Source organism: Scyliorhinus torazame, chromosome 7 (assembly GCF_047496885.1).
Source record: "Scyliorhinus torazame isolate Kashiwa2021f chromosome 7, sScyTor2.1, whole genome shotgun sequence".
Classification (NCBI taxonomy): Eukaryota; Metazoa; Chordata; class Chondrichthyes; order Carcharhiniformes; family Scyliorhinidae; genus Scyliorhinus; species Scyliorhinus torazame.
The window spans coordinates 31,349,194-31,377,140 of NC_092713.1; the positions used below are offsets into that span (position 1 = coordinate 31,349,194).

The 27,947-nt window shown below is 48.3% G+C and overlaps 1 protein-coding gene across 1 annotated transcript in view; it reads left to right on the forward strand.

Annotated features, from left to right (window-relative positions):
* ephx4 (epoxide hydrolase 4) overlaps positions 1–27,947 on the forward strand; it is an 87,796-nt gene that overhangs the window by 52,353 nt on the left and 7,496 nt on the right. The window contains exons 5-6 of the mRNA XM_072510479.1: positions 17,582–17,685; positions 18,525–18,673. Of these exons, the coding sequence (XP_072366580.1) occupies positions 17,582–17,685; positions 18,525–18,673 (253 nt within the window). The remainder of the gene's footprint in view (positions 1–17,581; positions 17,686–18,524; positions 18,674–27,947) is intronic.

Genomic DNA, 27,947 nt, shown 5'->3' on the forward strand with positions numbered 1-27,947 from the left:
ACGCGGGAGGCCTTAAAAAGCGCGCGAAACGGCCGCCCTCGTCCGGGCCGCGGGCCGGGAGAAACTCGATTGCCTGGACGCGTTCGGCCTCGTGGGCGGCCTGGCTTGCCGATTCGATCACGTGGGACCCCCTCCGTGCCGATTCGGTCACCTGAAATTGGGCATTGCGGCTGGTCGCATTCTCATGCAGGACACAGGCTTCAACTGCAGATGCTAAGGTCAGGCCTTTAATTTTTAGAAGTTGCTGGCGTAGGCCACTGGAGGCAACGCCAAAAACGATCTGGTCCCGGATCATGGACTCTGAGGTGGTGTCGTAACCGCAGGACTGCGCGAGTATGCGGAGGTACGTCAGGAAGGACTGAAAGAGCTCATTCTTACCTTGCAGGCGCTGCTGAAAGACATACCTCTCAAAGCTTTCGTTGACCTCAACGTTGAAGTGCTTGTCGAGCTTGAGGAGGATCGTGTCATACATAGCTTGTTCTCGCCTTCCGCGAACACCAAGGAGTTGTATACATCGATGGCGTGCTGATCTGCGGTAGTGAGGAGCATGGCAATCTTTGTTTCATCCGAGGCGCCCTGTTTTTCATTGGCTTGCATGAACAGTTCGAATCGCTGCTTGAAGAGCTTCCAATTTGTGCCCAGGTTCCCAGCGACTTGCAACGGCTGTGGTTTGTTACGGGTGTCCATGGCTCGGGATAGCAGATTTGCCGGTAGGTATCGATTCACTCCTGGTATCATGAGTTGTTGGGAGCTCTGAGGTACAGACGGACCAACACGGTTGCAATTGGTACAACGCAGTTTTATTCCATCTAACTATTTATACATCAGACTTGGTACTCAGCACGTTGTGACTGTGTGAGTGTCTTGCTAATGGGGTCCTGGCCCTGTGCTGTCTCCAGATGGACTGCCCAGGAAGTGTCGTGTTTCTTGTCTTATACTGTGTCTGCTCTTGTCTGTGATTGGCTGTCGTGATTTGTGTGCTAATTGGTCCGTTGGTCTGTCTATCATTATGTATGTGTTATGGTGTATGTTTGAATATCATGACACCTCTCAAGGCAAACTTTATCCTTTCCAACTTGATAAACCCAGCCATATAATTTATCCAGGCCTCACGCTGGGGGGCTTCGCCTCCTTCCACATTAGCAAGACCCTTCGCCGGGCTACTAGGGATGCAAAGGCCAGAATGCCGGCCTCTTTCGCCTCCTGCACTCCCGGCTCATCCACTACTCCAAATAGTGCTAGCCCCCAGCTTGGCATGACCCGTACTTTCACCACCTTAGATATTGTTCCCGCCACTCCCCTCCAGAACCCCTCCAGTGCCGGGCATGACCAAAACATATGGACATGGTTCGCCGGACTTCCTGAGCACCTCCCACATCTGTCCTCCACCCCAAAGAACCTACTCAACCTCGCCCCCGTCATATGCGCTCTATGAACCACCTTAAATTGTATCAGGCTAAGCCGGGCACACGAGGAAGAGGAATTAACCCTACTTAGGGCATCAGCCCATAGCCCCTCGTCAATCTCCTCCCCCAACTCCTCCTCCCATTTACCCTTCAGCTCCTCTACCAAAGCCTCCCCCTCTTCTTTCATCTCCTGGTATATCGCCGACACCTTGCCCTCTCCGACTCATACGCCCGAAATCACCCTATCTTGAATCCCCTGTGCCGTGAGTAGCGGAAATTCCCTCACCTGCCGCCTCACAAACGCCCTCACTTGCATGTACCTGAAAGTGTTTCCCGGGGGTAGCCCAAACTTCTCCTCCAGCGCCCCTAAGCTCGCAAACGTCCCGTCAATAGACAGGTCCCCCATTCGTCTAATCCTTGCCCGATGCCAGCTCTGAAACCCCCCGTCCATCCTTCCTGGGACAAACCGATGGTTGTCTCTAATTGGGGACCACACCGAGGCTCCGTGTGTTTATTATAATGTTCTGCCATCCTGGACATTCACCTCCTGTTATCCACTTTCTCTGAGAGCAGATGCAGAGAATCTAATTATCACAATTTCAACAATGGGACTCAGTTCGACTCGGACATTCTCTTGTGATTCATGCCTCCTTTCTTGTCTTTCTCATGATTCCTTTTTATTTGAATTCAGTGTTGATTGGTTTTGGTTTCAAAATTGTTTCTAAAACCTTTTCCCCGTCTATTAGGGTTTGGGGCTTGGCAGATCCTTGCAGTTTACAACTAGGTTTGAGCAACTCAAATTCTCTTAATGCAAAATATCTCAGCACCAGATGACTTTATGAATGAAGTGAAGTTCTCCATTTGGCTTTCGAGCCTGTTCTAACATTCAACAAGATTATGGATGATGCTCTATCTCAACTCCACCTTCCTGCACTATCTCCAAATCATTTAAGCTCCTTAATTGACCTATTGACCTCTGTCTTGGTGAGGCAAAGAAACACTATTCTACTTGGGAATGACCATGGAAAATAATAGTCCATGTTATAGCAGCGATACAAAGTAAATCCAGACTATTACTTCAGGATAAATCTCTCAGCAGTCATGGGAGAATAACTTCAAGATATCATAAGGCACATTTAGTAATAATAGCTGTTGATTCCTCTGCATGTTGAATGGCATTCAGTACAGGATAATGAAGGTGAAAATTGTGTAGTTGTTTAAAATATATTTAGATGAGGGGGAAGTAGGCCTAGGTAGAGTCCTTTTTCAGAGGGTTGGTGCAGGCTTGATGCGCCGAATGGCCTCTTTCTGCACTCTCTGGATTCTATGCCGCTTAAAAGACTGACGGAGAAAATTCTCCAGGTCCGGGACAGGGCAGGGACATTGGTGGTAGCTTCAGATCAGATTAACAAAGTCTTTAAGGAATTCTATGAGAGGTTGTACAGATCAGAGTCACCTGGGGGAGGCCGGGGATTTCTAGATGGGCTGGAGTCCCGAGATTAGGGGAGGGAGACAGGGCCACATTAGAGGGGGGCGATAGTGGAGCAGGAGATAAAAAATGCGATTGGGAGGATGCAGGGCCAGGTGGGTTTCCGGTGGAATATTAAAAAATTCAAAAATAAACTGGTACCGCTGATGGTGAGGATGTACTGGCGTTGGGGAAGGAAACAGTTGTGGCATTGGATGCCGAGAATGCGTTTGACCGGGTAGAATGGAGGTACTTTATGGCAGTTCTAAAGCGGTTTGGAATTGGACCCAGATTTGTGGACTGGGTAAAGCTATTATATAAGGAGCCGAGGGCGAGTGTCCGCACAAATAATATCAGCTCAGAATACTTTCCTCTCCACCGTGGGACTAGGCAGGGATGTCCTATGTCCCCCCTGCTGTTTACACTCGCATTGTCCATCGCATTAAGAAGTTCTGGGGTATGGAAAGGGATAGAGCGGGGAGAGGGGGGGGGAGGCGGGGGGGGGGGGGAATAGAGCATAGGGTGTCCTTATATGCCGATGACTTGTTATTATACGTGTCGGAACCGAGTGTGTCAATAGGGGGCATACTTGAGCTGCTTTGGGTGTTTGGGCCTTTCTCGGGGTACAAACTAAACCTAGACAAAAGTGAATATTTTGTGGTGTCTCGGCCAGGGGTGGGGGCAGGGGTGGAGGGCTGCCATTCCGTAAGGCAGGGACTCACTTTAGATACATGGGGGTGCAGGTTGCTCGAGATTGGGGGGGGCTCCATAGGTACACCATTTCTAGTTTGGTGGGGAGGGTGAATGCTGATCAGGCAAGGTGGGATGGTCTCCCTCTGTCACTGGCGGGTCGGGTACAGGCGGTTAAAATGAATGTGCTCCCGTGATTCCTGTTTATTTTTCAATGCCTGCCAATTTTCCTGCCAAAGGTATTTTTTAGAGAGATTGAAGGGATGATTACCTCGTTCATATGGGAAGTTGGCCAGAATTAGAAAGGTTGTACTACAGAGAGGAAGGCAGGCAGGAGGCTTGGGTCTGCCGAACCTGATGTATTATTACTGGGCGGCAAACGTGGAGAAGGTACGGAGCTGGGTCAGAGGGGTTGACTCCCAATGGAGGAGGGTTTTGGTAGGGGGTCAGGGGTCGGGATTGAAGGCGCTAGCGACAGCGCCACTTCCGACGGCCCGGGGAGATACTCAGGGAGTCCAGTAGTAATAGCTTCGTTGAGAATTTGGAGGCAGTTTCACCAGCACTTCGGGTTGGTGGCAGGGTGAAGAGAATTGCCGATTCGGGGGAACCATAGATTTGAGCCAGGGAAGTGGGATGGAAATTGTCGGAGATGGGAGGAGAAAGGAATTAGGACAGTAAAAGATTTGTTTTACAGGACCAAAACCATGTTCATATGTTTTGGTCCTGTCCAAAGCTGGAGGATTACTGGAAGGAGGTTTTTAGGGTCATCTCTAAAGTGGTGCACAGAAACTGGACCCGGGACCTCGGGAGGCCATAATTCGGGGTGTTGGACCAGCCGGGGTTGGAAACGGGTGCGGAAGCAGATGTTGTAACCTTCGCCTCGTTGATCACCCGAGGACGGATCCTGTTAGGGTGGAGATCAACCTCTCCACCCTGTGTCCTGGCGTGGCGGGGGGACCTGCTGGAATTCTTGACACTTGAAAAGGTCAAATTTGAACTGAGGGGAAGGTTGGAGGGGTTCTACAATTCATGGGCGTTATTCATGATGCACTTTCGAGAATTGGATCACATTGAACATTATGGGGGAGAGGGCTGGGAGGGTTGGGGGGAGAGGGACTGTATGTGTTAATGGTAACTATGGGTGATTCCTGATTCCTTTTGTAATTTGTTTATGTTAACATGCGGGCCAATGTGTGGGGTTTAGTGGAAGGATGGGATCGTTGTTATTGATATGGTGATTGACATTACATTTGTTGCTGATTATTGTTTATTGTTGGGTGTAAATTTGGGAGAAAATGTGAAAAAGGAGGAAAATAAAATATATTTTTTTTAAAGACTGACGAAAAGGTGAGATCGCAGGGGTTTGGGGATTGAGCACTAAATTAGATTGAGGATTGGCTAACTGACAGAAAGCAAAGGGTCAGGTTAAATGGGTCCTTCTCTGGCTGACGACTTGTAAACAGCAGGGTTCCGCAGGGGTCCGTACTCGAACCTCAACTATTCACAATCTATATAAAGGATCTGCAAGCAGGGACAGTCTGTAAAATAGCAACATTTGCGGATGATACTAAAATAGGTTGGAAAGCAGGCAGTGAAGAGGAGATAAAGATTTTACAGATAGATCGGCTAGGAGATTGTGCCAAAATTGGACGGATGGAGTTTAATGTGGATAAGTGCGAGGTTAATGATTTTGGCTGAAAGAATAGAAAGACAAATTATTATCTAAATGGAAAGCGGATTCAAAATGAAATGAAATGAAAATCACTTATTGTCACAAGTAGGCTTCAAATGAAGTTACTGTGAAAAGCCCCTAGTCGCCACATTCCGGCGCCTGTTTGGGGAATCGAACCATGCTGCTGGCCTGCCTTGGTCTGCTTTCAAAGCCAGCGATTTAGCCCTGTGCTAAACAGCCTCTATTGCATCTGGGCAGCGGGATCTGCGTGTCTTTGTTCATGAATCACAGAAAGTCGGCATGCGGGTACAGCATGTAATTAAAATGGCAAATGGAATGTTAGCGTTCATTTCAAAAGGACTGAAGGATATAAGTAGAGAAGTGTTGTTGCAATTGTATAGGGTGTTGGTGAGACCACATCTGGAGTAGTATGCCCAGTTTTGGTCTCCTTATATGAGGCAGGATGTGGTGGCATTGGAGGCAGTTCAGAGGAGGTTCACCATGATTCCGGGGATGAGCAGATTGGCGCATGAGGAGAGATTAAACAGTTTGGGCTTATACTCGCTGGAGTTTAGAAGGGTGAGAGGGGATCTGCTCGAGGTGTATATGGGGAGACACTGGCCAAGTGGTATTGTCACTGGATTAATAATCCAGAGAACCAGGGTAATGCTCTGGGGTCCCAGGTTCGCATCCCACCATGGCAGATGGTGAAATTTGAATTCAATAAGTATCTGCAATTAAAAGCCTAATGAAGACCATGAAACCATTGCCGATTATCATTAAAACCCATCTGGCTCACTAATGACCTTCAGGGAAGGAAATCTGCCATCCTTACCCGGCCTACATGTGACTCCAGACCCAATCAGCAATGCGGTTGACTCTTAACTGTCCTACCACTGAAATTGCCTAGCAAGCTGCTCAGTTCAAGGGCAAGTAGGGATGGGCAACAAATGCTGGCCCAGCCAGCGAGGCCCGCATCCCGAGAACGAATAAAAGAAATACTAAAAGGGATTGATAAAGTAAATGTAAACCACATTTTCCCCCTTGTAGGACAATCTAGAACGAGAGGTCACAGATATCGGTTGAGATGCGGTAGATTTAGAACTGAGATGAGGAGGAACTACTTCTCGCCGAGGGTGATGAATTTGTGGAACAGTGCGGTTGAATCCGAGTCATGAAATGGTTTCAAGAAGGAGATAAAATATATTTCTGATTTTTAAAAATGCGCTAAAGGGATATGGGGAACAGGCAGGGAGGTGAATTTGAGACCAGGAAGAGATCAGCCATGATCTGATTGAATGAGGGAGCAGGTTCAAAGGGCTGAATTGCCTACTTCTGCTCCTAATTCCTATGTTCTTATATGGCTGCAGATTTTTCTAGATCAAGGTACCTGCAATTATGTTCTGGACGGGTGGGAGGTGGGGACCTCATAAATGTTTAAATGTTGGAGTCCTATGATCAAATGAATTCAGGTAAAACAACAATTTGGAAACCATGAAACTATTGTTGATTGTCATTAAAAAAAACATCTGCTTCACCAATATCCTTTAGGGAAGGAAATTTGCCTTCCTTACTTGGTCTGGTTTACATTTGACTCCAGACTCACAGCAAAGTCATTGACTCATGGCCTGGCAAGCCATCCAATTCGAGGGCAAGTGGGAACAGCCCATAGGTGCTGTTCCCAACCTTCACTTCCGTCTGCTAGAATTCCATCAGGGTATCTTCACCAAGATAGGTGCCTGCAACACCATGGCAGAAGCTCGAAGGCTGTTTTCTCACTGTAATCAAAACTAAAACTTGGTTTCCTTGAGAAAATTCATAGAATCGAATAGAATACCTAGAGTGTAGACGGAGGCCATTCGGCCCATCGGGTCTGCACCGACCCTTCCAAAGACCACCCAACCTAGGACAAATCCCCTGCCCTGTCCCTATTGCCCCACCCAAGCTTTGGGCACTTAGGGGCAGTTTAGCATGGCCAATCCACCTAACCTGCACATCTGTGGGAGGAAACGGGAGCATCCAGAGGAAATCCACACAGTCACAGGGAGAAAGTGCAAACTCCATACAGCCAGTGACCTGGAGGTCAGAATTGAACCCGGGTCCCTGGCACTGTGAGGCAGCAGTGCTAACTACTGTGCCACAGTACCGCCCCATCATTTACCCCACAATGTCAGTTGTCTGTGGGTCACCATTACTCCAACGGCTGAAGCAGTTTCAACACTTTAAAAACTGATTGCTTCAGCCGCCAACAACCGGATGTTGTATTTATAGCGTCCGTACTCAGCCGCTCGTCTAAAACAGAGAAGCTGTCACAGGAAATAATGGGCAGCGATGCTCCAGGTTTATGCATCAGGCAAAATGCAATTTGCCATATTCTTACTGCTACAGAAATAGCTTGGCACCCTCTTTGTTCCTTATCAGTGGAGCATTACATTCCTGAACTATTTCATTCCTGCTGCAAAAAAATGAGAGATTATTTCAAATCTGCTTTCATCTGTCAAGGACAAATGTAATAGCACCATGGCAACATGCTTACAATATGCACATTACTGAAATGTCTGAAAATATTTTTACTGATGTCAAACAGAATCTGGTTTATGTGCTTGTCTTTGAGATTAATCAGAGTAATAAATGAATTCAGAACCTATCGTGCGCTGCTGTTCATACATTAGAAATCTCTCTCAAAATTAAGTAAAGCCCTAGTGAGAAGGAGATTTGCTTTGTTGCTCTTCACGCTGCATGTATGGGTGTTAATCTGCATCTAATTAAGTGCTTCTTTTAATGGAAAGAACCTCACTTAAGAAATGCACAACCCAGTCTGCAATGTAAAATAAGGAATAATTGGCTAGACATTAGGGGGTATGATTTCCTCTCTCTTATGTGCACTGTGATTTCTTGCCAGGGCTGTTTACATCCACTTATTTATTTTAAATGGGTTGAAACAGTGTTTTTCAAACTTTTTTTCCGGGGACCCATTTTTACCAATCGGTCAACCTTCGGGACCCAACCTGCCCGACCTTCGCGACCCACGCTGGCCGACCTTCGCGACCCACGCCGGCCGACCTGCGCGACCCACCATTTTCTCTTACCTTGTTTGTTGCTGCCAAAAATGGAGGAAATGGGTTTTGGGTCCTTTTGGCCCCAATGGTCCCTTTGTCCCCCGAACTTGGAAAAAAAAGGCTGCGACCATATAAAAACAAATGCTGCCGCACTGCGCATGCGTGCCCGATCATCGGTGTGCATGTGCATTTTGCGCATGCGTACCAATGATCGGGCACGCACGCGCAGTGCGGTCGACTTTTTAAAATCTCTTCCTGGCCATTTTGAAGGCCGCTCGCAGCGGCATTATTAAAAGCCGGCTGCCGCGGCTGCTGTGCGCAATCGGGAGCGCCGCGACAGACGGCTCCGCGGCCCTCCCGACACCCGCCCGCGACCCACCCGCGGGTCGCGCCCCCGAGTTTGACAATGCCTGGGTTAAAGTTGTGTTAAAACAGCAGAGATGGGGATGTAATGCCAACCTTTTAATCAGTGCCCTGACAAGATTAATACCCGAGATAATTGTGCGACAGAGGTTCCTCCTGATTAGTTTAGTTAAACCTAAATGAACACTGAATTCATTATTCATGTTTCTAAGTCAAAGTTAAGTTATTGATGAGTTCAATAAGGGAAACAGTAGCTATCAATGGGGTTTGTTCTGGCTTGGCGTTCCTTTTTTAAAAAATATATATTTATTCAAATTTTTCAACAAACCCCCTCCCCCCCAACAAAAAGAAAGAAACAAGAACACAACAATCAGAAATTATACTTTGGGTTTCCCCCATATACAATAACCCCCCATATAACATCTAAAAACACAAATGGGGGGAAAAAAACACCTTCACCCAAATGCCACCCCAAAAGAAAGAAACCCCCCCTCCTCGCAAGGCAAACTTTATCCTCTCCAGCTTGGTGAACCCTGCCATGTCATTGATCCAAGCTTCCACACTCGGGGGCTTCGCATCTTTCCACAGTAGCAAACTCCTCCGCCGGGCTACCAGGGACGTAAAGGCCAGAATATCGGCCTCTTTCTCCTCCTGCACTCTCGGCTCATCCGTTACCCCAAATAGTACCAACCCCCAGCTCGGCTTGACCCGGGCGTTCATCACCTTGGACATAGTCCTCGCAAAATCCCTTCAAAACCCATCCAGCGCCGGGCACGACCAGAACATTGGCTTGCCGTTCCTAACCAGTGGATTCGTCCAGGGATCTTGTGTGCACCTTTTGATGACCATTAACGTTTATCAGCAACATCATTGAAGGTGCTGCAAGCAGAATTTCCAGTTTTGTTCTGACAGAGATTTACATGTGAAAATAACATTTTAAATCATGAAGAACAGGTTATGCAAGTTTGGATACTTCATTATAAACTAAGGAGATGTCATGGTAAATGAAGTCTAAAGCAGTAATCCCCTGATTCAGCACAGAATAGCAGGGTACACACATGGCCCAGGAGGGAAATATATTGCACTTCACCTGGTCCTTCATACAGACGGGATTATTAATAATAATAATAATAATCTTTATTATTGTCACAAGCAGGCTTACATTAACACTGCACTGAAGTTACTGCGAAAATCCCCGAGTCGCCACATTCCGGCGCCTGTTCGGGTACACTGTGGGAAAATTCAGAATGTCCAATTCACCTAACAAGCACGCCTTTCGGGATTTGTGGAAGGAAACCGGAGCACCCGGAGGAAACCCACGCAGACATGGGCAGAAGGTGCAGACTCCGCACAGCCAGTGACCCCAGCCGGGAATCGAACCTGGGACCCTGGCGCTGTGAAGCAACAGTGCTAACCACTCTGTTTCCGCAAATTTATCTCAGTGGGAGAGGGAATATTAAATGGTTCAGCATTTTTGAAATGGCCAGGTCTTGGTGAAATGAAACCGAGACTGTCAAGAGAAGCATGGGAGGAAATAGTTGAGGTTTGGTCTTTGCCTACAGGCATGGAATGTATTGCTGGTCATTGAGAAAGGCACGGATTGTGAAAAGGAAGGCCCTGTCTGAGTAACTTGATTGGATATTTTGAGGAAATAGCAGGAGGGTTGATGGAGATAGCAGGTTTGCTGAATCACATGGATTTGAGTAGTGCTTTGGATAAGAGCTCATTTGGAAAAGTTCAACCTCATGGGTTCAAAGTGCAAGTGACAACTTGAATCCAAAATCAGCTCAGTGGCTGGAAGAAAGGACTAACAGTCAATGGGTGTTTTTGTGACTGGTAGGTTTTTTCCAGGGAGGTTCTGCAGGTCTGTTGGCCCCTCGCTGGTTGTGGTACGTATTAATGATTTAAACTTAAATGCAGGGTGATTCAGAAGTTCAGAAGTCATATATCATATCATTTACAGTGCAGAAGGAGACCATTCGGCCCATCGAGTCTGCACCGGCCCTTGGAAAGAGCACCCTACTGAAGCCCCATGCCTCCACCCTATTCCCGTTATCCCCGGAACCCAGTAGCCCCACCTAAACGTTTTGGGACACTAAGGGCAATTTATCATGGGCAATCCACCTAACCTGCACGTCTTTGACTGTGGGAGGAAACCGGAGCACCCGGAGGAAACTGACGCAGACACGGGGAGGACGTGCAGACTCCGCACAGACAGTGACCCAAGCCAGGTATTGAACCTGAGACCCTGGAGCTGTGAAGCAACTGTGCTAACCACTGTGCTACCACGCTGCACAAATAAAATTGATTGTGGTTGATGGTGCAAAATGAAGCAGGAAGATGTCAATGGACTGGTCAGGGGTGGACGGTCGACTGACAAATGGTATTCAAACTTGAAGTGTGAGACAATGCATTTGCGAGGGCAAAGAGCAAGAGAGTACACAAATATTAGGTATAGTGATAAGTGTAGAGGAACACAGGGCCTTGGGTTGCATGTCTACAGATCCCTTGAGGTAGCAGGATAAATGGTAAAGAAAGCCTACGGGAAGCCTCCCTAAAATAGTCAAGACTTAGAATCTAAGAGCAAGCAGGTTTTGCTAGAACTGCGTAAAACACTAGTTAGGCAACAGCTAAAGTATTGTGTTTAGTTCTGGTCATCACAGACATGGGAGAATAGCTTCAAAATATCGAATTTAGTAATAGCAACTGACGATTCTGTTCCATGCAAGGGGTAACATGTTGAATGGCATTCAATATAGGATCTTGCAGGTGAAAACCTTGTCGTTGTTTAAAATATATTTAAGTACACATGGGCGGGGTGGGGGCAGCAGATTGTTCTAGATCATGAGGTTGATATGCCTGTAATCACGTCGTGGAGAGAGGCAGGTAGGGATCTGACGAATGTTAAACTGCTGGGTGTCCTATGATTCAGGTGTTCGACAGGAGAGAGGTTTTCACCGGAACTAGTGAATTTTAGTTAGGAGCAAAGGTTGGCTAGACTGACTCTTGTTCTGCTATTGACACATTCTGTTACCTTACTTTTATGCCACTATTTGCACCTTATAGAGTCATAGAGGTTTACAGCGTGGAAAAAGGTCCTTCGACCCTACATGTCCATGCTGCCCAGTTTTTACCACTAAGCTCGTCCCACTTGCCTGCATTTGGCCCTTATCCCTCTATACCCATCTTTCCCATGTAACTGCCAAACTGCTTTTTAAAAGACAAAATTGTACCCGCCTCTACTACTGCCTCTGGCAGCTCGTTCCAGACACTCACCACCCTCTGTGTGAAAAAATTGCCCCTCTGGACCCTTTTGTATCTCTCCCCTCTCACCTTAAACCTATGCCCTCCAGATTTAGACTCCTCTACCTTTGGGAAAAGATGTTGACTATCTACCTTATCTATGCCCCTCATTATTTTATAGACCTCTATTACATCACCCCTAAGCCTCCTCCACTCCGGGGAAAAAAGTCCCAGCCTATCCAGTCGCTCCTTATAATTCAAACCACCAAGTCCCGGTAGCATCCTCGTAAATCTTTTCTCCATTCTTTCTAGTTTAATAATATCCTTTCTATAATAGAGTGACCAGAACTGTACACAGTATTCCAGGTGTGACCTTCCTAATGTCTTGTACAACTTCAGCAAGACGTCCCAACTCCTGTATTCTTTAGTCTTTAACACTACCGTTAACACTATCTTTGTCTTATGTCCATTACATCTTTGTCAAATCTCTCCTGAACTCCCACCTATCCCTGACCTACCCTGTTCCTCCTTCGCCACCCCTTCTCCCAGTATCATTTTCATTTCATTTTTTCTTTCATTTCATTTTCATTTTTTTTCCATTTCATTTTTTCATTTCATTTCATGTATGATCCACCACATTTCTACCTCTCTTCAGCTTTAAGGAAGAATCCTACAGACTCGAAACATTAACTGTTTTTCTCTCCACAGATGTTGCCACACCTGCTGAGTTTTTCCACCACTTTCTGTATTTATTGCAGATTTCCAGAATCCACAGTTTTTTTGCTCTTATTTGGAAAGGCTGGGGTTCTTTTCTTTGGAACAGGAAGGGCGAAGGAGAGATTTAATTGAGGAGGTGTTGGTTTAGCACAGTGGGCTAAACAGCTGGCTTGTAATGCAGAACATAAGAACATAAGAACTAGGAGCAGGAGTAGGCCATCTGGCCCCTCGAGCCTGCTCCACCATTCAATGAGATCATGGCTGATCTTTTGTGGACTCAGCTCCACTTTCCGGCCCGAACACCATAACCCTTAATCCCTTTATTCTTCAAAAAACCATCTATCTTTATCTTAAAAACATTTAATGAAGGAGCCTCTACTGCTTCACTGGGCAAGGAATTCCATAGATTCACAACCCTTTGGGTGAAGAAGTTCCTCCTAAACTCAGTCCTAAATCTACTTCCCCTTATTTTGAGGCTATGCCCCCTAGTTCTGCTTTCACCCGCCAGTGGAAACAACCTGCCCGCATCTATCCTATCTATTCCCTTCATAATCTTATATGTTTCTATAAGATCCCCTCTCATCCTTCTAAATTCCAACGAGTACAGTCCCAGTCTACTCAACCTCTCCTCGTAATTCAACCCCTTCAGCTCTGGGATTAACCTAGTGAATCTCCTCTGCACACCCTCCAGTGCCAGTACGTCCTTTCTCAAGTAAGGAGACCAAAACTGAACACAATACTCCAGGTGTGGCCTCACTAACACCTTATACTATTGCAGCAGAACCTCCCTAGTCTTAAACTCCATCCCTCTAGCAATGAAGGACAAAATTCCATTTGCCTTCTTAATCACCTGTTGCACCTGTAAACCAACTTTTTGCGACTCATGCACCAGGACACCCAGGTCTCTCTGCACAGCAGCATGTTTTAATATTTTATCATTTAAATAATAATCCCTTTTGCTGTTATTCCTACCAAAATGGATAACCTCACATTTGTCAACATTGTATTCCATCTGCCAGACCCTAGCCCATTCACTTAGCCTATCCAAATCCCTCTGCAGACTTCCAGTATCCTCTGCACTTTTTGCTTTACCACTTATCTTAGTGTCGTCTACAAACTTGGACACATTGCCCTTGGTCCCCAACTCCAAATCATCTATGTAAATTGTGAACAGTTGTGGGCCCAACACTGATCCCTGAGGGACACCACTGATTGCCAACCAGAGAAACACCCATTAATCCCCACTCTTTGCGTTGTATTAATTAACCAATCCTCTATCCATGCTGCTACTTTCCCCTTAATGCCATGCATCATTATCTTATGCAACAACCTTTTGTGTGGCACCTTGTCAAAGGCTTTCTGGAAATCTAGATACACCACATCCATTGGCTCCCCGTTATCTACCGCACTGTTAATGTCCTCAAAAAATTCCACTAAATTAGTTAGGCACGACCTGCCCTTTATGAACCCATGCTGCGTCTGTCCAATGGGACAATTTCCATCCAGATGCCTCGCTATTTCTTCCTTGATGATAGATTCCAGCATCTTCCCTACTACCGAAGTTAAGCTCACTGGCCTATAATTACCCGCTTTCTGCCTACCTCCTTTTTTAAACAGTGGTGTCACGTTTGCTAATTTCCAATCCGCCGGGACCACCCCAGAGTCTAGTGAATTTTGGTAAATTATCACTAGTGCATTTGCAATTTCCCTAGCCATCTCTTTTAGCACTCTGGGATGCATTCCATCAGGTCCAGGAGACTTGTCTACCTTTAGCCCCATTAGCTTGCCCATCACTACCTCCTTGGTGATAACAATCCTCTCAAGGTCCTCACCTGTCATAGCCTCATTTCCATCAGTCACTGGCATGTGTCTTCCACTGTGAAGACCGACCCAAAAAACCTGTTCAGTTCCTCAGCCATTTCCTCATCTCCCATTATTAAATCTCCCTTCTCATCCTCTAAAGGACCAATATTTACCTTAGCCACCCTTTTTTGTTTTATGTATTTGTAGAAACCTTTACTATCTGTTTTTATATTCTGAGCAAGTTTACTCTCATAATCTATCTTACTCTTCTTTATAGCTTTTTTAGTAGCTTTCTGTTGCTCCCTATAGATTTCCCAGTCCTCTAGCCTCCCACTAATCTTTGCTACTTTGTATGTTTTTTCCTTCAATTTGATACTCTCCCTTATTTCCTTAGATATCCACGGTCGATTTTCCCTCTTTTTACCGTCGTTCCTTTTTGTTGGTATAAACCTTTGCTGAGCACTGTGAAAAATCACTTGGAAGGTTCTCCACTGTTCCTCAACTGTTTCACCATAAAGTATTTGCTCGCAGTCTACCTTAGCTAGTTCTTCTCTCATCCCATTGTAATCTCCTTTGTTTAAGCACAAAACACTAGTGCTTGATTTTACCTTCTCACCCTCCATCTTATTTTAAATTCCACCATATTGTGATCGCTCCTTCCGAGAGGATCCCTAACTATGAGATCCTGAATCAATCCTGTCTCATTACACAGGACCAGAGCTAGGACCGCCTGTTCCCTCGTAGGTTCCATTACATACTGTTCTAGGAAACTATCGCGGATACATTCTATAAACTCCTCCTCAAGGCTGCCTTGACCGACCTGGTTAAACCAATCAACATGTAGATTAAAATCCCCCATGATAACTGCTGTACCATTTCTACATGCATCTGTTATTTCTTTGTTTATTGCCTGCCCCACCATAATGTTACTATTTGGTGGCCTATAGATTACTCCTATCAGTGACTTTTTCGCCTTACTATTCCTGATTTCCACCCAAATGGATTCAACCTTATCCTCCATAGCACGGATGTCTTCCCTTACTGTTGCCCGGATGTCATCCTTAAATAACAGAGCTACACCACCTCCCTTACCATCCACTCTGTCCTTCCGAAATGTTTGATACCCTCGGATATTTAACTCCCAGTCGTGACCATCCTTTAACCATGTTTCAGTAATGGCCACTAAATCATAGTCATTCACGATGATTTGCGCCATCAACTCATTTACCTTATTCCGAATACTACGAGCATTCAGGTAAAGTACACTTATGTTGGCTTTTTTACCTCTGTTCTGAATCTTAACACCTTGATCAGTAAGCTCTCCCAAGTTATATTTCCTCTTAACCTTTCTCCTAATTTTCCTTGTCGTCGAACCCATATCTTCCTGTAACAACCTGCCGCGTCACTTACCATTAATGTTTTCACTTCCCGTTTTATTTCTTTTAGTATTCCTGGTCCTATTCACTGAGCTCCCCTCAGTCACTGTACCTTGTACTGTCGCCCTTTTTGATTTTTGACTATGGCTTCTCTGCCTTACACTTTCCCCCTTACTGCCTTTTATTTCTATCCCTGTTTTACTACCTTCCAACTTCCTGCATCGGTTCCCATCCCCCTGCCACATTAGTTTAAACTCTCCCCAACAGCTCTCGCAAACAGCCCCCCCTAGGACATCGGTTCCAGTCCTGCCCAGGTGCAGGCCATCCGGTTTGTACTGGTCCCACCTCCCCCAGAACCGGTTCCAATGTCCCAGGAATTTGAATCCCTCCCTCTTGCACCATCTCTCGAGCCACGTATTCATCCTCTCTATCCTGACATTCCTACTCTGACTAGCTCGTGGCACTGGTAGCAATCCTGAGATTACTACCTTTGAGGTCCTACTTTTTAGTTTAACTCCTAGCTCCGTAAATTCAGCTTGTAGGACCTCGTCCCATTTTTTACCTATATCGTTGGTGCCTATGTGCACCACGACAGCTGGCTGTTCACCCTCCCCCCCCCCAGAATGTCCTGCAGCCGCTCCGAGACATCCTTGACCCTTGCACCAGGGAGGCAACATACCATCCTGGAGTCTCGATTGCGTCCGCAGAACCGCCTGTCTATTCCCCTTACAATTGAGTCCCCTATCACTGTAGCCCTGCCATTCTTCTTCCTGCCCAGCTGCGCAGCAGAGCCAGCCACGGTGCCATGAACCTGGCTGCTGCTGCCTTCCCCTGGTGAGCCATCTCCCTCAACAGTATCCAAAGCAGTATTTCTGTTTTGCAGGGAGATGACCGCAGAGGACACCTGCACTGCCTTCCTACTCTTGCTCTGTCTTTTGGTCACCCATTTACGATCTCCCTCAGCACCTTTCACCTGCGGTGTGACCAACTCGCTAAACGTGCTATCCACGACGTCCTCAGCATCGCGGATGCTCCAAAGTGAGTCCATCCGCAGCTCCAGAGCCGTCAAGCGGTCTAACAGGAGCTGCAACTGGACACACTTCTTGCAGGTGAAGGAGCCAGGGACAGTGGACGTGTCCCTGAGCTCCCACATCGCACACGAGGAGCATGACACGGGTCTGAGATCTCCTGCCATGTCTTAAACCTTCGGTTAACTTCAACAACTACAATTTCAACAAAAAATAAATAAATAAATAAATATACCAATGAAAAGAAACAGAAAAACAGAAACACTACTTACCAGTCACTTACCAGGGATAAAAAGCACTTCCTCCCCACCCAGCTTCGAATTCCCACCTCGATTCAAATTCCCAAAACCAGCAGCGCGGGTTCATTTCCCGGGGCGACTAGGGGCTTTTCACAGTAACTTCATTGAAGCCTACTTGTGACAATAAGTGATTATTATTGTTAGGATCATAAAATTATGAGGGACCGAAATAGAGTGGAAAGGAAGGACTGATTTCCCTTAGCAGAGAGGTCAATAACCAGTAGGCATAGATTCAGAGTAATTGGTTAATGCAGAATCTGGTCATTTGTAATAAATGTCAAGGATTTAATGAATTGGAACAAAGATGTGAACACTGCTCCCAATATTATGCCACTGGAGCAGATCCAAGTTAAATCGCTGAAGATCGGAGTCTGTGTTGAATGTACTTTGCAAAAAAACAACATTTGATATTTTTTTAAAGCACGTGAAAGAAATTCATTGAAATATCTTTTCTCAGATTACATGGTACGACATCCCTCCCAGCTGATAAAGTCAAGTTACCTTTTCTTTTTCCAAGTGCCATGGCTTCCAGAGTTTGTTCTTACAATAAGCGATTTCAAGGTGAGTAACATTCCCGATGTCAGTGATTTGGTTGAAAAGGCCTTTCCAGGATTTAAACAAATACCGAATATAATTCCTTTGCCATTTTACTCTTCAACACAACAATGTTTCCCATTTATTTTACCCAGCAGTAAATTGTGTGACTGCATTACCCTGGATGGTGAAATAAAAGAGACTGCTCATATTCTCCATTCAGTGCAATTATTGCAATAGTTTTGGATGTCGATAGCAATACAATTATTAAGAATTATAGACGGCATTCGGTTTTCTTGGGATGCAGACCACAATTGTTAACTAATTTAGTTTACCTAAACTCCATAAATTACTTTCTCATAATGTATTCGCAACCAGCCAGGAAAGACCAGTTTTGCTGGGAGTAGCATTAACCAGCTGTAGGGCATAGTTTGAGTATTGTGTTTTTGTCATGCAGAACACACTCAGGCACGTTATTAGGAAAGGCAATGCAAACAGCTTGTGGTGCAGGAAGGCCTAGGGGCAGATCATAACTTTTCGCAAATGCAAAACGCATGATAATAAGTCAGCAACTTGTTCTATGTCTCATCCCAGTTTGGCTCCAGTTGTCTTCAATGGAAATACAATTCGGGGGCGATGCAGAATGGGCTGCGAACTAATTATCACCTGTTTTACACTGCGTCCGAAAGTCAATATCTATTCCTTGAAGACTGGGAGAAATTTTTTTTAAACTACATTGACCAGAAATTAGACAGAAATAATGCTACCACCACAAAATATGGTTACGTTGTGCATCTCAATTACAGTGCTTTCGGTGTCCAGAATAATCGCGCAAATGCCAACAGCAATTAATTTTTGTCTTCTAGGTGTTGAAGTATTTATTCACAAGTCAGAGCACAGGCATCAGGATGGATGGCTGCAAGATGACCGCTGATGAGATTGAAGCCTATCTGTACATCTTTTCCCAGCCGGGAGCATTTTCTGGACCACTCAGCCACTTCAGAAATATATTCAGGTACGCTGATCACTAGAGTTTAAAAAAAAAAAATTTAGAGCGCTCAATTCATTTTTTCCAATTAAGGGACAATTTAGCCTGGCCAATCCGCCTACCCTGCACATCTTTGGGTCGTGGGGACGAAACCCACGCAAACACGGAGGGGGGGTGCGGCGTGAATCCCGCCCCGCCGCTCCAACGCCGGCTGCCTGAATTCTCCGGCGCCGGTTTTCGGGCGGGGGCGGCGATCGCGTCGCGCCGGTCGGGGACCGCTGTGAGCAGCCCCCCCCCCCCCCCCCCGGCAATTCTCCGGGCCCCGATGGGCCGAGCGGCCACCCGTTTTCGGCCAGTCCGGCCGGCGTGAAATAGACAAAGTCCATACCGGCGGACATGGCTTGGAGGGCGGTTAGTGGGGTCCTCGGGGGGGGCGTGGGGGGATCCGACCCCGGGGGGGGCCCCCACAGTGGCCTGGCCCGCGGGGGCACTCTTTCCCTCCGTGCCGGCCTCTGTAAGGCTCCGCGATGGCCGGCGCAGAGAAGAAACTCCCTGCGCATGTGCAGGAAACATGGCAGCAGTTCTGCGCAAGCGCCAGAACACGCTGACGGTCCAGCGCATGCGCCAACTCACGCCGGCCAGCGGAGGCCCTTCGGCGCCGGTTGGCACAGCGCCAACCCCTCCAGCGCCGGCCTAACCCCCGGAAGTGCTGAGGATTCCGCACCTTCCGAGCAGCCCGACGCCAGAGTGGTTCACGCCACTCTTTGACGCCAATATGGGCCGCCCTGCCAATTGCTGGTTGAGGGAAGGGCAGGATTGGCAGCTAAACATTCCAGGATTTAGATGTTTCAGGCGGGATAGAGGGGGATGTAAAAGGGGTGGCGGAGTTGCGCTACTGGTTAGGGAGAATATCACAGCTGTACTGCGGGAGGACACCTCAGAGGGCAGTGAGGCTATATGGGTAGAGATCAGGATTGAGAAGGGTGCAGTCACAATGTTGGGGGTTTACTACAGGCCTCCCAACAGCCGGCGGGAGATAGAGGAGCAGATAGGTAGACAGATTTTGGAAAAGAGTAAAACAGGGTTGTGGTGATGGGAGACTTCAACTTCCCCAATATTGACTGGGACTCACTTAGTGCCAGGGGCTTAGACGGGGCGGAGTTTGTAAGGAGCATCCAGGAGGGCTTCTTAAAACAATATGTGGACAGTCCAACTAGGGAAGGGGCGGTACTGGACCTGGTATTGGGGAATGAGCCCAGCCAGGTGGTAGACGCTTCAGTAGGGGAGCATTTCGGGAACAGTGACCACAATTCAGTAAGTTTTAAAGTGCTGGTGGACAAGGATAAGAGTGGTCCTAGGATGAATGTGCTAAATTGGGGGAAGGCTAATTATAACAATATTAGGCGGGAACTGAAGAACGTAGATTGGGGGCGGATGTTTGAGGGCAAATCAACATCTGACATGTGGGAGGCTTTCAAGTGTCAGTTGAAAGGAATTCAGGACCGGCATGTTCCTGTCAGGAAGAAGGATAAATACGGCAATTTTCAGGAACCTTGGATAATGAGAGATATTGTAGGCCTCGTCAAAAAGAAAAAGGAGGCATTTGTCAGTGCTAAAAGGCTGGGAACAGACAAAGCCTGTGTGGAATATAAGGAAAGTAGGAAGGAACTTAAGCAAGGAGTCAGGAGGGCTAGAAGGGGTCACGAAAAGTCATTGGCAAACAGGGTTAAAGAAAATCCCAAGGCTTTTTACACGTACATAAAAAGCAAGAGGGTAGCCAGGGAAAGGGTTGGCCCACTGAAGGATAGGCAAGGGAATCTATGTGTGGAGCCAGAGGAAATGGGTGAGGTACTAAATGAATACTTTGCATCAGTATTCACCAAAGAGAGGAAATTGGTAGATGTTGAGTCTGGAGAAGGGTGTGTAGATAGCCTGGGTCACATTGAGATCCAAAAAGACGAGGTGTTGGGCATCTTAAAAAATATTAAGGTAGATAAGTCCCCAGGGCCTGATGGGATCTACCCCAGAATACTGAAGGAGGCTGGAGAGGAAATTGCTGAGCCCTTGACAGAAATCTTTGGATCCTCACTGTCTTCAGGTGATGTCCCGGAGGACTGGAGAATAGCCAATGTTGTTCCTCTGTTTAAGAAGGGTAGCAAGGATAATCCAGGGAACTACAGGCCGGTGAGCCTTACTTCAGTGGTAGGGAAATTACTGGAGAGAATTCTCGAGACAGGATCTACTCCCATTTGGAAGCAAATGGACGTATTAGTGAGAGGCAGCATGGTTTTGTGAAGGGGAGGTCGTGTCTCACTAACTTGATAGAGCTTTTCGAGGAGGTCACTAAGATGATTGATGCAGGTAGGGCAGTGGATGTTGTCTACATGGACTTCAGTAAGGCCTTTGATAAGGTCCCTCATGGTAGACTAGTACAAAAGGTGAAGTCACACGGGATCAGGGGTGAGCTGGCAAGGTGGATACAGAACTGGCTAGGTCATAGAAGGCAGAGAGTAGCAATGGAAGGATGCTTTTCTAATTGGAGGGCTGTGACCTGTGGTGTTCCACAGGGATCAGTGCTGGGACCTTTGCTGTTTGTAGTATATATAAATGATTTGGAGGAAAATGTAACTGGTCTGATTAGTAAGTTTGCAGACGACACAAAGGTTGGTGGAATTGCGGATAGCGATGAGGACTGTCATTGGATACAGCAGGATTTAGATTGTTTGGAGACTTGGGCGGAGAGATGGCAGATGGAGTTTAATCCGGACAAATGTGAGGTAATGCATTTTGCAAGGTCTAATGCAGGTAGGGAATATACAGTGAATGGTAGAACCCTCAAGAGTATTGAAAGTCAAAGAGATCTAGGAGTACAGGTCCACCGGTCACTGAAAGGGGTAACACAGGTGGAGAAGGTAGTCAAGAAGGCATACGGCATGCTTGCCTTCATTGGCCGGGGCATTGAGTATAAGAATTGGCAAGTCATGTTGCAGCTGTATAGAACCTTAGTTAGGCCACACTTGGAGTATAGTGTTCAATTCTGGTCGCCACACTACCAGAAGGATGTGGAGGCTTTAGAGAGGGTACAGAAGAGATTTACCAGAATGTTGCCTGGTATGGAGGGCATTAGCTATGAGGAGCGGTTGAATAAACTCGGTTTGTTCTCACTGGAACGAAGGAGGTTGAGGGGCGACCTGATAGAGGTCTACAAAATTATGAGGGGCATAGACAGAGTGGATAGTCAGAGGCTTTTCCCCGGGGTAGAGGGGTCAATTACTACGGGGCATAGGTTTAAGGTGAGAGGGGCAAGGTTTAGAGTAGATGTACGAGGCAAGTTTTTTTACGCAGAGGGTAGTGGGTGCCTGGAACTCGCTACCGGAGGAGGTGGTGGAAGCAGGGACGATAGTGACATTTAAGGGGCATCTTGACAAATACATGAATAGGATGGGAATAGAGGGATACGGACCCAGGAAGTGTAGAAGATTGTAGTTTAGTCGGGCAGCATGGTCGGCACGGGCTTGGAGGGCCGAAGGGCCTGTTCCTGTGCTGTATATTTCTTTGTTCTTTGTTCTTTGAACCTGGGTCCCTGGCGCTGTGAAGCCACAGTGCTATCCACTTGTGCTACCATCTCACCACCACAACCAGAAGATGTGCAGGTTAGGTGGATTGGCCATACTAAAATTGCCCCTTAATTGGAAAAAAATAATTGGGTACTCTAAATTATTTTTTAAAAATTGGTTTAGGAGGTAACAAGAAATTTAGACAAAGGGGAACCAGTGGACGTGATCTATTTAGATTTCCAAAAGGCATTTGATAAGGTGCCATTTAGGAGGCTGTTAAATAAGTTAAGAGCCCATGGTGTTAAGGGTAAGATACTGGCATGGATAGAGGATTGGCTGACTGGCAGAAGGCAGAGAGTGGGGATAAAGGGGTCTTTTACAGGATGGCAGCTGGTGACTAGTGGTGTGCCTCAGGGGTCTGTGCTGGGACCACAAGTTTTCACAATATACATTAATATTCTGGAAGAAGGAACTGAAGGCACTGTTGCTGAGTTTGCAGATGATGCAAAGATATGCAGAGGAACAGGAAGTATTGAGGAAGCAGGGAGACTGCAGAAGAACTTGGACAGGATAGGAGAGTGGGCAATGAAGTGGCAGATGGAATACAAAGTGGAAAAGTGTGAGGTTATGCACATTGGCAGGAAGAATGGAGGCATAGACTAATTTCTAAATGGGAAAAGGCTTAGGCAATCTGAAACACAAAGGGAATTGGATGTCCTAGTTCAAGATTCGCTTAAGGTTAACATGCAGGTTCAGTCGGCAGTGAGGTACGCAAATGCAGTGTAAGCATTCATGTCGAGAGGGCTAGAATACAAGAGCAGGGATGTATTTCTGAGGCTGTATAAGGCTCTGGTCAGAACCCATTTGGAGTATTGTGAGCAGTTTGTGCCCTACATCTCAGGAAGAATGTGCTGGCTTTGGAAAGGGTTCAGTGGAGGTTCACAAGAATGATCCTTGGAATGAAGAGCTTTTCATATGAGGAGTGGTTTAGGACTCTGGGTCTGTACTTATTGGAGTTTAGAAGGATGAAGGGGAATTTTATTGAAACTTGTAGGATACTGAGAGGCCTGGATAGAGTGGACGTGGAGAGGATGTTTCCGCTTGTAGGAAAAACTAGAACCAGGGGACTCAGCCTCCGACTGAAGGGACGATCCTTTAAAACAGAGATGAGGTGGAATTTCTTCAGCCAGAAGGTGGTGAATCTGTGAAATTCTTTGCTGCAGAAGGCTGTGGAGGCCAAATCACGGAGTGTCTTTAAGATAGAGATAGATAGGTTCTTGATTAATAAGGGGATCAGGGGTTATGGGGAGAAGGCAGGAGAATGAGGATGAGAAAAATATCAGCCATGATTGAATGGCGGAGCAGACTCGATGGGCCTAGTGGCCTAATCCTGCTCCTATGTCTTATTATTTTGTTTATTATTATGGTGTTATGGTCCTCATCCACACACCCCTCAATCAAAACCCATTACGTGTCTTAACTTTTCCCAGTTTTGATGAAAGGCCATCAACCTGAAATGTTAACTCTCTACGGATGCTGCCTGACATGATAAGTTTTTCCAGTATTTTCTGTTTTGGTTTCTTTAATGAACGAGGAAGCCAGTGGCAGGAAGCAAAGATTTATTTTAACCATTTACAGTAATCTGCCACGGCACCAACTATCCACAATCACACTCCCCGTTGGGACAACCAACTTGCGGGTCCCTGTCGGGCCAGCTTTTTTGTTCAGTTCTAATGAGACGCAGTGGGTGTCCTCCGCCCCTTACCTGGGAAGCTCGTACTCCGCGAGCCCCACGGGAAGATTGATACTGGTTTCCCCCTGGGCCCCGTGGGGGTTAGGACAGTTTCAGATTTTCAGTATAGGCAGTATTCTGCTTTTCAATGATAGTTTTCTTTGTTACCATGGAGAGATTAATAGATTTTTTCATTTGCAGCAATCCAATTGTTTCAAACTAGACAAGCTCGACAGAATAATAGAATGCAATAAATTCACATTTCAGCTTTTTGTTGCGAGCTAACTTTCACCCTGCTGTACAGAAAATGAAGTTATTAGGGCCAGTTTGTGACGAATTGTGCACACTTCTGGTGCTCCGATTGTGTGGGAGTCACGGATGAGGAGTGGTGGATGAGGGGTGGTGGATGAGGGGTGGTGGATGAGGGGTGGTGGATGAGGGGTGGTGGATGAGGGGTGGTGGATGAGGGGTGGTGGATGAGGGGTGGTGGATGAGGGGTGGTGGATGAGGGGTGGTGGATGAGGGGTCGGAGATGAGGGGTCGTGGATGAGGGGTCGTGGATGAGGGGTGGTGGATGAGGGGTGGTGGATGAGGGGTCGGGGATGAGGGGTCGTGGATGAGGGGTGGTGGATGAGGGGTCGTGGATGAGGGGTCGTGGATGAGGGGTGGTGGATGAGGGGTGGTGGATGAGGGGTGGCGGATGAGGGGTGGCGGATGAGGGGTCGAGGATGAGGGGTGGTGGATGAGGGGTCGCGGATGAGGGGTCGCGGATGAGGGGTCGCGGATGAGGGGTCGCGGATGAGGGGTCGCGGATGAGGGGTCGCGGATGAGGGGTCGCGGATGAGGGGTCGCGGATGAGGGGTCGCGGATGAGGGGTGGAGGATGAGGGGTGATGGATGAGGGGTGGAGGATGAGGGGTGATGGATGGGGGGTGGTGGATGAGGGGTCGCGGATGAGGGGTGGTGGATGAGGGGTGGAGGATGAGGGGTGGTGGATGAGGGGTGGTGGATGAGGGGTGGTGGATGAGGGGTGGTGGATGTGGGGTCCCGGATGAGGGGTGGAGGATGAGGGGTCGCGGATGAGGGGTCGCGGATGAGGGGTCGCGGATGAGGGGTCACGAATGAGGGGTGGAGGATGAGGGGTCCCAGATGAGGGGTGGAGGATGAGGGGTGGAGGATGAGGGGTCGCGGATGAGGGGTGGTGGATGAGGGGTGATGGATGGGGGGTGGTGGATGAGGGGTCGCGGATGAGGGGTGGCGGATGAGGGGTGGAGGATGAGGGGTGGAGGATGAGGGGTGGTGGATGAGGGGTGGTGGATGAGGGGTCGCGGATGAGGGGTCGTGGATGAGGGGTCGTGGATGAGGGGTCGTGGATGAGGGGTCGCGGATGAGGGGTCGCGGATGAGGGGTCGCGGATGAGGTGTCGCGGATGAGGGGTCGCGGATGAGGGGTCACGAATGAGGGGTGGAGGATGAGGGGTGGTGGATGAGGGGTGGTGGATGAGGGGTCGCGGATGAGGGGTGGTGGATGAGGGGTGGAGGATGAGGGGTGGAGGATGAGGGGTGGAGGATGAGGGGTGGAGGATGAGGGGTGGCGGATGAGGGGTGGAGGATGAGGGGTGGAGGATGAGGGGTGGAGGATGAGGGGTGGAGGATGAGGGGTGGAGGATGAGGGGTGGCGGATGAGGGGTGGCGGATGAGGGGTCGCGGATGAGGGGTGGTGGATGAGGGGTGGTGGATGAGGGGTGGTGGATGAGGGGTGGTGGATGAGGGGTGGTGGATGAGGGGTGGTGGATGAGGGGTGGTGGATGAGGGGTGGAGGATGAGGGGTGGAGGATGAGGGGTGATGAATGAGGGGTGATGAATGAGGGGTGATGGATGAGGGGTGATGGATGAGGGGTGATGGATGAGGGGTGATGGATGAGGGGTGATGGATGAGGGGTGATGGATGAGGGGTGATGGATGAGGGGTGGTGGATTAGGGGTCACGGATGTGGGGTGGTGGATGAGTGGTGGTGGGTGAGGGTTGGTGGATGAAGGGTGATGGATGAGGGGTGGTGGATGAGGGGTGGAGGATGAGGGGTCGCGGATGAGGGGTGATGGATGAGGGTTGGTGGATGAGGGGTGTAGGATGAGGGGTGATGGATGAGGGGTGATGGATGAGGGGTGATGGATGAGGGGTGATGGATGAGGGTTGGTGGATGAGGGTTGGTGGATGAGGGGTGGAGGATGAGGGGTCGCGGATGAGGGGTGGTGGATGAGGGGTGGTGGATGAGGGTTGGTGGATGAGGGGTAGAGGATGAGGGGTAGAGGATGAGGGGTGGAGGATGAGGGGTCGCGGATGAGGGGTGGAGGATGAGGGGTGGCGGATGAGGGGTGGAGGATGAGGGGTGATGGATGAGGGTTGGTGGATGAGGGGTGGAGGATGAGGGGTCGCGGATGAGGGGTGGAGGATGAGGGGTGGCGGATGAGGGGTGGCGGATGAGGGGTGATGGATGAGGGGTCGCGGATGAGGGGTGGAGGATGAGGGGTGGAGGATGAGGGGTGGAGGATGAGGGGTGGAGGATGAGGGGTGGAGGATGAGGGGTGGAGGATGAGGGGTGGAGGATGAGGGGTGGAGGATGAGGGGTGGAGGATGAGGGGTGGAGGATGAGGGGTGGAGGATGAGGGGTGGAGGATGAGGGGTGGAGGATGAGGGGTGGAGGATGAGGGGTGATGGATGAGGGGTGGCGGATGAGGGGTGGCGGATGAGGGGTCACGGATGAGAGGTCACGGATGTGGGGTGGTGGATGAGGGGTCACGGATGAGGGGTCGTTGGATGAGTGGTGGTGGGTGAGGGTTGGTGGATGAGGGGCGATGGGTGAGGCGTGGTGGATTAGGGGTCGCGGATGAGGGATCGCGGATGAGGGGTCACGGATGAGGGGTGGTGGATGAGGGGTGGTGGATGAGGGGTGGTTGTTGAGGGGTGGTTGGTGAGGGGTGGTGGTTGTGGGGTCGCGGATGATCAATGTAAACCTAACTCTTTTTGTGGAAGGTCTTCAATGTTGGCAGAGAAAAGAAAACTTGCAGGAAGTTAGTGTACTAAACCCAGCGTGCTTTCATCTCCCTTTCTCAAAAGATGTGTCGTGCAAGAATTGTCAAAGTTGCAGCACTTCACTGAGTCAAAATGGTTCCTGAACTTGGCTCTTCTCCATAATTCATCATCTGCCCAATCTCTGATTTCTGTTTGTCATTTGGGCAGGCACAAAAAGATGCATTCCTCCCATAGGAAAAAGGGAAAGCTGCAGCTGCAATAGCTCTTCAAGGAAAGGGTCATCCAGAAGAGAGATTGCATTGTTTTTAATGGGCCTCCCCTGAAGCATCTGTTCCAAATGGATACTGAATATCTATAGCAAATAACAGATATTTAACCTGCATTATTTAGGGGTTGGGGGATAGTCGGGTTGCGGGGGGGGGGGGGGGGGGGATCCACTGAGGGGGTCAAGAGTACAGTTACTCAGGAGTTATAATTGTTAGATCCAGCTTTAATCCTAACTCTTCCTGGGTAATCTTTCTGCTAAGTGAGTCGGAACCATCCGATGTCCATCGGAGATTCGGAGAGTTCCAGGCGCGGCGTAATCGCCCGATGGAAGTTGAAACTTCCTGGGCTTCCCGTGCAGTCCTTGCATGGAGACTTCCATTGGGGTAGTCCCCCAACATATCTTCCAGGATACAGCTCTGTAGAGAAAGGAAGATCTGGGCCCATGACAATCGAACTTAACGGCCTGGGCACAGGAGTCGAGTTTATTTGACCCCACTATTCTGGAATTGAGTTGGATGTGTTGGGATGTTTCAAATTGGCTGTGAGCTGCACTTGGAATTCCTCTCTTTGGTCAGGCTGCCTTATGGAGTGAAACACTCCGGTTTTCACTCCGGCGTCGGCACTTAGACTCCCGTTGGGAGAATCGCGCCCAATGGGAGAATCACCCAATTAGTGGGGCCCAAACCGGAGGACCGCCCAAAAGAGCGCTAAAAC